The 9,721-nt window shown below is 32.1% G+C and overlaps 2 protein-coding genes across 2 annotated transcripts; one reads left to right on the top strand and one right to left on the bottom strand.

Annotated features, from left to right (window-relative positions):
* The first annotated feature begins 1,711 nt into the window (after positions 1–1,711).
* Positions 1,712–7,036, top strand: LOC111039385 (DNA-directed RNA polymerases I and III subunit RPAC1). Its single transcript, XM_022322897.1, has 9 exons — positions 1,712–1,753; positions 1,846–1,893; positions 1,988–2,095; positions 2,472–2,604; positions 2,673–2,780; positions 4,932–5,114; positions 5,289–5,408; positions 5,485–5,601; positions 6,481–7,036. Exons 1-9 carry the CDS (start codon positions 1,712–1,714, stop codon positions 6,597–6,599), a joined length of 978 nt encoding a protein of 325 aa, XP_022178589.1. The 3' UTR covers positions 6,600–7,036.
* A 2-nt stretch (positions 7,037–7,038) lies between these two features.
* On the bottom strand, positions 7,039–9,569 carry LOC111039383 (serine/arginine-rich splicing factor 11). The gene has a single exon (XM_022322894.1). It carries the CDS (start codon positions 9,173–9,175, stop codon positions 7,172–7,174), a length of 2,004 nt encoding a protein of 667 aa, XP_022178586.1. The 5' UTR covers positions 9,176–9,569; the 3' UTR covers positions 7,039–7,171.
* Between the last annotated feature and the right edge of the window lie 152 nt (positions 9,570–9,721).

Raw genomic sequence — 9,721 nt, 5'->3', positions numbered from 1 at the left:
GCTCGAAACGAGATCTCTAAGACTTATCAAAAATCGTTATCACCTCCTAAATTTTTGTTTTTTAACTACCCATGACGTCAACAGGAGTGACTTCTAAAAGTAATTTCAACGACATTGACGTCTGCATCGCCGACTCTCACAAGCTCCCGAGTTTCAGGACAGCGAGTTTCACAAGCAACTAGTATATAAATAAATTACTAACGACGCGTCGAGGAAATACGTGTATTGAAATAGGCGGGCGGCCGACCGATAGAACCTGTGACGTCACGCGTCATTTTAAAACGTCGATAAGAACCGAACGGAGCGAAGCAACGAAAAACTATTTTTATCAAAATGAATAATTGTTTTCATTCTTCAATATTTCATAAAAACATTTTTTTTTAATTTTCACTTGGATAGTCCTTTAAGTGTTGTGTGCCTAGGTGTAACTTTGGGTTACCCAAACAAAATAAAATATAAAAACAGCAGGGAATAGAAACTGCCTTTAGTATCTTATCCTTCTATATTCATAATTAATTTCTTTTTGAACACTTGAATAGTAGAATGATATTTGCCTGCAACAGGCATCATGACCAAATATCATACAGGAAAAATACTATAAAGAGATTGAAAAAATATCAAAATTAATATAAATAAAAACTACTACCCACCTACTAGTAAATGTTTTCCAAACTAAGTATTAAAATATATGAATTAAAAGTACCCATATACACATTTTAAGTTGCACTATTTAAGAACATTTTCTAATATTATAGATCATGAAGTCTATAGTCCTTGTAATTATTAAATATACTAATAACAAATTACTATAAGTAGGTATAATTAGACTAAATGCTTCAATGCTTGGCGCTTGCTTACTATATAATGTGACATACAAATTTGAATATGTTTGAGCCCTCATCAGGTAGTCGGCGTTCCCGGTGGCTGTTATAAGCGGTGTACTTTTTTCGGCCCACTATCATAATGATAATGGTCGGGAGTGTTTACACCACGGATATAGATACTATAATTAATGGTTGCACAACGAGCACGGATATGACCATAGACATATTAACTCACAGATATATACTAATATTAGTATATATCTGTGTATTAACTAGTTAATATATTGTCTATAGATATGACGGCTCTGAATGTTCTTATCAAGAATTTAAAAAAAGTCGCTTGATACTAGCGCCCTCTATGACCTGGTATATCATATACCCACAGATATAAAATATTATAAATATGTTTGTAAAGTTATGGTAACATGGTATAAGAGTTCTTACTGTTGAGGGCGCTAGTAAAACGCGACTTTTCGTCAGATTTGATAAGAACATTCGGCGCCGCTCAACGCTGTGATCCAATATAGGCCCAAGGTTTATAGATAATATTTATCTATAAACCTTGATATAGGCCGACGTGCAACCATAGTATCTATATCCGTGGTTTACACCTCTCCATAACCACCATGTGGACAACTTACTCGAAACACTTAAGATAATTGATAAGCGTCATTGACCATTGATAATAAACTTGGTGATGAGGGCATGTGCAACTCACGCATTGTATAAAAATCGAATTTAAAATCTCAATTCTGTAACTGACAAGTTATAATTTTCTAATTGCCTACCACAGATATATAGAATATCTGTGTTGCCTACCGTCTAATCCTGTGAAGTACAGTTCATGGATTCACATCGGACGTATTAATAGTCACTTCTTTCACAAAATGGACAATCCAATAATAATGAACAAATATTCCATTGAAAGGGTAGGCAAAGATGTTTTTGTAATTTATAATACTAAATAATAACGTTGGTACATTCATTGTAACATGGACGATGTTCATAATTTTATTTTCAGACTTTGGGAAATGAAATAAAACCATATAATTACGACGAATTTGTAAAGGTAAATATTGCAATACCTTATTTGAGTAAATTAGGTGCCTATTAGAATTTGATATACCTTTTTTATAATTTGTCTAATCTTAATAATGTTTTAGAATTTCAAGATAAATATAATTAGCCGCTCTGACAGTGACTTGGAGTTTGACCTCATTGGAGTTGATGTAGCTGTGGCTAATAGTTTAAGAAGAGTTATTATATCTGAGGTAATAATGTCTAAAATATTAACATAATATCATTAACTGAGATCTTATTTGTTATGTTTTTTTTTTTAATAATTAACCCAGGAGCTGGTTGACAGCACTCCTCCATTCGCTTCTCTGCTTTCCTTTTTAAATCATAATAAGTTGTGCATCTTATATGTCTAGCTACTTTTTTTTTTTTTTCCGTTTGAACCGACAGAAGAGGAGAATCTGTGTGTACACTACTACTCCTCTGCTGCCAATGTCTAGCGGCTTGACCCATGCAATTGTGCATGGTCTTTCTCTGCTGTTCTTATTTTTTTTGCGTTACTTAAAAATTTCAATATCCCAATCAATTTTATATAATTAGAAGTACTTACCATACTTAATATTTTTTTAGGTACCTAGTATGGCAATTGAAAAGGTGCATATATATCAGAACACATCTTATATACTTGATGAAATACTTGCACATCGATTGGGCTTAATTCCATTGAAAGCAGATCCTAGGCAGTTTAAAATGAAAGAAGATGGTAAGTATTCTTTTATATTTTTAAATTACATTATCATGTTATATTTTAGTGATTTACTTTTTTTTCAGAAAATTCTGAACCCAGTGAACATGACAGTCTAGTTTATGAGATGAAAATAAAATGTACAAAAAAGGATTTAGATGCATTAGCTCACAAACAGTTTATTAGTTTTCCAGGTAAAATTTTTTTACGATGAAACTTTAAAACAAAATATTTTTTATTTTTGTACCTATCATCACCTTTTTGGGCAGTAAAAAATCTTTGATACTCCACTTTAAGGATGGTTTCTGCTAGAAAATTGTATCTGGTTGGTACATTCAAGGGTCAAAAGTAAAAAATAATCAGTAATATTTAAAACAACCAGAACAAAAAAAAACAAAACAAAAGTGAGTAACACTACCATGGGCGGATAGGCCCATCAAGAAATTGGGATTTTCCTGGTAGGCCCCCATCAATATTATACCCAGAGGTCCCCATCACAAAAAGTTAAAAAAAAAAAAAATAATAATAAAGTAAATTTTTATAATTCCGGGCGGCACTCTGGCGGCCCTTAATGCGTATTAATTGTAATATTTGTAACCTCTGTTAGGGCCTAGGGACCTCTGTATAAACTCGTCGATACCTGTATAAATACATATCTATTTTGTTGTATGTACTATTGTGCTGAAACTAAATTATGTATAAAATGTAAATATAATAAAACATAATCAATGTTCGAAAAACAAAAATAAACAACAATAAAAATAATTAATTTTTCGATTGGTGATAGCTGAGCATGACGTATCTACTATTTACATTTATATAAATATATTTGTATCATAATATATTCAATTTGTTCTATTTTTAAACAATGCGTATTAATGTGAATGTCTAAAATATAATTTTCTCTTACATCAACATACACAGTATTAAACTATAAACTATGAAGTGATTAAACAAGTACAATAATAAAATTTACCTATTCTTACTCTAAGCCCTATGGTATATTTAATACTTCATTAGGTGTTACTATTTTTATTTTACTTTTCCTATTGGCTATAGTGACTGTGGCGTTTTGCTAATTGTGTTTTAATTTATTAAATAATATATATATATGATAGTTATTAATTTTGTCTATTGTCTAAACAAAATTTTGAAAGTGGGGCTTCAAAAATTTAAAAAAATGGATCAAGATTTGTGCCAATGAGATAAAACTCAAAAAAAGTTAAATTTTTTTATATACAATATGTAGGCGCTAAGTATATGTGACCCTAATAAATATATCCGGTAAAGAAAGTACCTATCCGCGCATGCGCTCTACTGTACGTAAGGTGTTTAGAGAGTAACTGTAACGGATGTGTTTAATTTAAATTCATTGATATAAAATCATTGTCTATGAAAAATGATTCTGAGCTTTATTATAGATGTCAACCTATCAAGTACCCACGGATAATATTTTTAAATTACAACAAAATAACTTAAATAGCTATTCTATGTTTTAATATGAAATTTTGTCCAAATTTGAACTTAAAATAACAACACATTTTGTCACAAACCAATTTTGCTAAAAGTGACTGTTTTTCTTTTATTTTTGATTTTCCCATGGCTTTTGTAAAATATTGGTAATTATGACCTCCCAAATGTACCAACTAGATTCACTTTCCCGCCATAAAACATATTTAATCTAAAAAACCAAGAGATAATTTGACTATTAACCGTAGTATAGTATTCCATTGTCCGTGTCTGTAGAAAATGAAAAAAAACACACCATGGTAAAATCATAACATTTATCGCTTCAGTCAGAATCTTAGAGATAGACTTATTGCATACTATTCTGCTGTACAGTAGTTGTATAAGTATGTCATTATAATGGATGTGTTGAATTTGAATCAAATGATAAATCATTGCATACTAAAAACGAATGCAAACGTTGTGTCCCATAATTAATAATCAAATTTAATAATACAAATCTTAACTCAAAAGTTAATAACAATAATATATGATATAAATATAAGCTTTTATAATAATGAATTATTAGTATTATAATAAATGCAATGTTTTTGGTAAAAATGTATTCACCTTGCCTTTTTGCAAAAGTAAAATAAACTATTACAATGCCAATATATACATTGTTAAATATAAACTGCAGACCGTGTCCTCAGAAATGTTTTTTGAATGTAATGATTTATTGATGTCTAATTTAAGACAGATACGTTACTGTAACGGGGTATACTCAACATCTACTGTACAACGGAGTGGTTATCTACTTTCCACTTTTTGTTTTTTATTAATATCATACATAATATTATTTTTTTTAAATTGAGATGCTTGTTTTCAAATAATTTTAGTATACGCAAAACACATAAAATGGTTACCATTGGGCAACCAAAAAGATATTTTCACTGAAAAAGATGTTGGAATAATTAGTGACGATATTCTCATTGCAAAGTTAAGACCAGGACAGGAAATTGAACTTAAAATGTTTGCAGTCAAAGGGATACCTAAAGACCATGCTAAATTTCAAAGTGTTTGTAAGTACCTATTGTGTGTTATGTAGATGTTAAATTTTAAACTAAATTGTATTAATTGAAATAACAAACTTGTATAACATGTAATATGTTGAAACATTTTAACTATAATAAATAAAAAAAAAAATTTTTAATTAATGCACAGATAAAATGATTTGTTGTACTTTGGATGTTTAGGCACTGCATGGTATAGAATGATGCCAAATATTAAATTACTTGATGAAATTAAAGGAAATGATGCAGTATTACTACAATCATGCTTTCCTAAGGGTGTCATTGGATTAAAAAGTGTTAAAGGTGTGTATTTTTTGTAAAAATGTATTATAAAAATTATTTTTAATGACCCAATAATAATATTTTTAATGACCCCTAGGTGTCCTTATTGCGTTTGTAGAAGATTCCCGAAAAGATAATAGTTCCAGGAATGTATTTAGATACAAACAATTTGATAATAAAATTTTACTTTCCAAAATTCAGGACCATTTTATATGTAAGTTTTTTAGTCTGGTTCTAAGTTTATAGATTTTATTTGTTTGTAATGCAAATATTTAATCAAATACTTTACAAGAATTTAAAAATATAAATCTTTTTGCACAAAGGATTCTAGATAGATTCTCTTTTTTTTTAGTTTTGAATGGTCAATTATCTCTAAAAGCAACATTAGAAAATTTCACAGAACAATTTTTTTAATTATTAAAGTATATTATTATTCAGTTTATTATGTATTTTATTTTTATCATACAGATGATATTTTATAAGAAAGTATTGTTAATATTTAAAGGTGTTATTCTTGAACACTAACAGATGGATTAATTTAATAGAAGGTCATACATTAATATTTTTAATTTTTAATTTTGAAACTAATTAATTAGTTTTCAAAGTGAATCATATTATATTTATAATTACATCTTCAGACAAGAATAAACAACCAAAGCTGGAATTTTCAATTTTGTATCACGGATACTTTCTCATTTGACTATAAATTTATGATCAGTATGATAACATTGACATTTTTCAAAAATACAAAAAAATATAATATTAAAGTTCTGTAGAACAAAACAATTAAAAAATGACATGCAAAATGTCAATATTGATGATATTACCATTCATAAAACTAGTAAATTATTTTTCTACTTTTATTATAAAAAATGTAACTATTATTTAGTGATAATTCTTTTATCTAGAAGTTTAAATTGTCTTAAGTCTTAAAAAATCTAAAATAACTTTAAACTAAATCTTAGTTAACTAATTATTTGTAGCATATTATTAACTAAATTTTGCACTGATAATAACCTATATAAATACTTTTTTATGTTTAAAATAATGTTAGCTAGCTTATAGACGTTAATGAATCATTTTTCATTTTCAGTTACAATTGAATCAGTTGGAGCAATGGATCCAAGTTTAATTTTCTTAGAAGCATTAAATATTTTAACTAGAAAAGTTAATAGTGCCTCAGAATCAGCATTAAATCAAACTGAAATTTAGTTTTAATATATTTGTGCTTTGAATTTTCTAATTATTTAATTCATATATTATGTAAACATTTTTATAACTATTAATTTTAAATAAAACTTTTCAATGGAGATAAGGTCATTGTTTTTCATGAAACTTGTGGAGGATAAATGACCATGAAAGTACCCTTGATTAACATTTTAGTTATAATATAATATACTTATGACAAACTTTATGAATCTTTAAAGTGACGCTCCAAAAATACTGTTAGGTGATCCCTTTTGTTGATGATCAGTGATTAGACTTAAGTTAACTGTATCAATGTAATATATTGAATGCACCTACAATATATTTTTAATTTTCAGCATATTGTATACATTCCCTATGGTGACTTGTGGTACAGAATTTAATTAGGACAGGAAAATAAGTATAAAAAAAATACTAAATATAATTGCATATAATATACACCAGATACGAGATACATATATATATTTATATTAAATTAAAGCAAAAGTACATCATGTTTAGTTAATGTAATTGGATAATTAAAATAAATTGTGTACATGGTTACAAGTACATAATAAAAAAAATTAAGATTATGGATTTTAAGAAGTACTTCGTCTATTTGGTGGTGGTGAAGTGGATTCACTTTTCCTCCATCCAGGAGACCTACTCCTCGCTGAACCAGGTGTATGGCTTCTACTTTTACTTTCTGATCGGGATTTATGATCAATTGACATACTTCTTCTACTCCTATCTACTGATAAGCTTCTTTTTCGACTTGCTGATTTACTTCTTTTTCTGCTGTCAGATGCGCTTCTCTTACTCCTAACGGGTGGTGACCTGGATACAGACCTGGCAGGAGACTGAGGGCTTTTAGATGGTGGAGTTCTAGTAACTCTTCTTGGAGGAGGTGATCTGGGGGATGGAGATCTACGTATTGGTGAACGTGTACGTCTATGTCTTTTTTCTGTGGGCGAACGCGACTTATGACGACTTGCACTACGTTTTCGAGTACGTCTCTGCGATGAATTAGATTTCCTAGAGCGTTTCTTAGGTGTCCGACTTCTGCGAGGAGATCTGCTCACCCGCTTACGAAGCGGAGTTCTGGTTCTAGATCTTTTTGGAGATAATGTTCGTCTAATATGACTAGACGAACGGCTTTTCACTGGCTCAGATGTCTTTCCTCTACCAGACGAACTACTTCTCCTTGGGGATTTACTAGACGATCGTGGGCTCCTAGAATTACTTCTTGGTGGTGTAGCTGACCTAGATTTCTCTTTTTCAGGCGTAGCAGATTTATTTTTTTTCTCAACTTCTGATACAACAGGTGGGGTGTTTTCTTTTTTTTTGTCCTTTTCCTTTCGTTTTTCTGATTTATCTTCTTTTCGTTTAGAAGAATATTTTTTATCTTTTTTATGACTTCTAGATCTTGAGCGGCGTCTAGACTTGGATTTAGATCTTGATCTTCGTCTATCTCTGGATGTTTTGCGTTTTCTTTCCCTAGACCTAGACTTTTTCCTAGACCGTGACCTTTTTCTCTCTCTAGAACGTCGGTCACGACTCCTATACCTTTTCCTTGATCTAGAGCGCCTTTTAGAACGTGATCTAGATCGTCTTCTACGAGAGCGTGAATGTCCTCTACGTGATCTAGATGAAGACCTACGCCGACTCCTACCATGTGATCTAGACCGTGATCTACGATGGGAATGGCCATGCTTTTTGTCTTTAGATAAGATTCCAATGACAGGATCAATAGCAGCAGAAATCAAACTTTGAGCTTCTTTTACTCGAGTCATAGCTTCTTCGATTTCTCTTTGGGCTGCTTCATTACTTTTGGCCATTGGCTTAGCAATTGCTTGAGTCGCGTGTGTCACTTGAACTGGACGGGTGCCAAGTTGTACTCCATTGAGTTTTAATCCAGATATAACACTAGCTTGTTCGGAATATTCAACAAGAGCATAACGAGTAATATCGTTTTCTCTACTACACCATCTAACATACTTGACATCACCGGCTTTTTGGAAAAAACCTATAAGTTCTTCGTCAGTCACATTTTCGTCCACGTTAATTGCAACTAGGGTACGCCTAATTTCTTCAATTCGTCTAGAATCATAGGTGATTGGCAATTGTGGGTATGGTGGTAAACCATTGGACGCCAATACTGGATCATTAGTGACAATTACCTGATTTGGAGGGATGCCTTCGATTTGATTGACGACGTGCGCCGGCAACTTGGGATCAGAAGGATACAATCCGGGCACGATGTTCGCTTGGTTAGCAATGTCAAGCGCTCTGTATTCATCTGGTATGTCACCAACCGAGGATTGATAGGGCGTGACGATGAGAGCTCGGTCGATGAACACGGTGTTTGTGAGATGTTGTGCGACGGCTACGCATAGCGAGTCGAAGTACTTGACGTAACATATACGAGACTGGACAGGCACAGACACGTCACGTATCTGCGGGTACAGCCTGATATCCTCGATCTTGCCAATGCAACCGAACAACGTTTGCATTTGATCCTTGGTGGCTTGCGGTGCGATGTTCGTTACCTGTATCACCTTCGTGGAGGGTAAAGCCGCAGCCGCTTCCGTGCTGGCCGTCATCGTGACTCGAGAGGGTTTGAGCAATCAACGACGACTGCTGGTGTCAAATGCTGGAAATTTGGCGGCTACATGTTCCGAACACCGCAAAAGGCTGCCTATATTTGTTCGTACAGTCGGCGGCGGTCTTGGCAGTCAACAATGATCGCGATCGCGATTCGTATTTAAACGTGAGAATCAAACAGCCGCGGTGTGTTAGTGGTACGCCTATGATGTCACAAGAACAGTGCGGACAACAACGGCAACGAACGGCAATCTGGGGAAACTAAAAAAAATTACTTTTAATTTAAAATATTACCCTCGTGCATCGCTCACTAGCAACACACTTAACTTGTCAGGGTAAAAATGAGACAAATTTCTGAAACGGCCGGCCCCGGAGTACGGCTATAATTTTTAAATTTCAAAATAATTATCGTAATGATTTAGAAAAATTTAGAAAAAGAGCGGGAAGGTGGGGGAAAATATCAATAACATCATCAACATCATCATCATCATCATCATCGCCACAGTCATTCAATGCTGAACACACTAATACAGTAAAGTTGCACA

This window comes from Myzus persicae, unplaced genomic scaffold, assembly GCF_001856785.1.
Source record: "Myzus persicae strain clone G006 unplaced genomic scaffold, MPER_G0061.0, whole genome shotgun sequence".
Taxonomy (NCBI): Eukaryota; Metazoa; Arthropoda; class Insecta; order Hemiptera; family Aphididae; genus Myzus; species Myzus persicae.
Note: the sequence above shows the minus strand (reverse complement) of the source record. Positions and strands in the feature narration are given on the sequence as shown.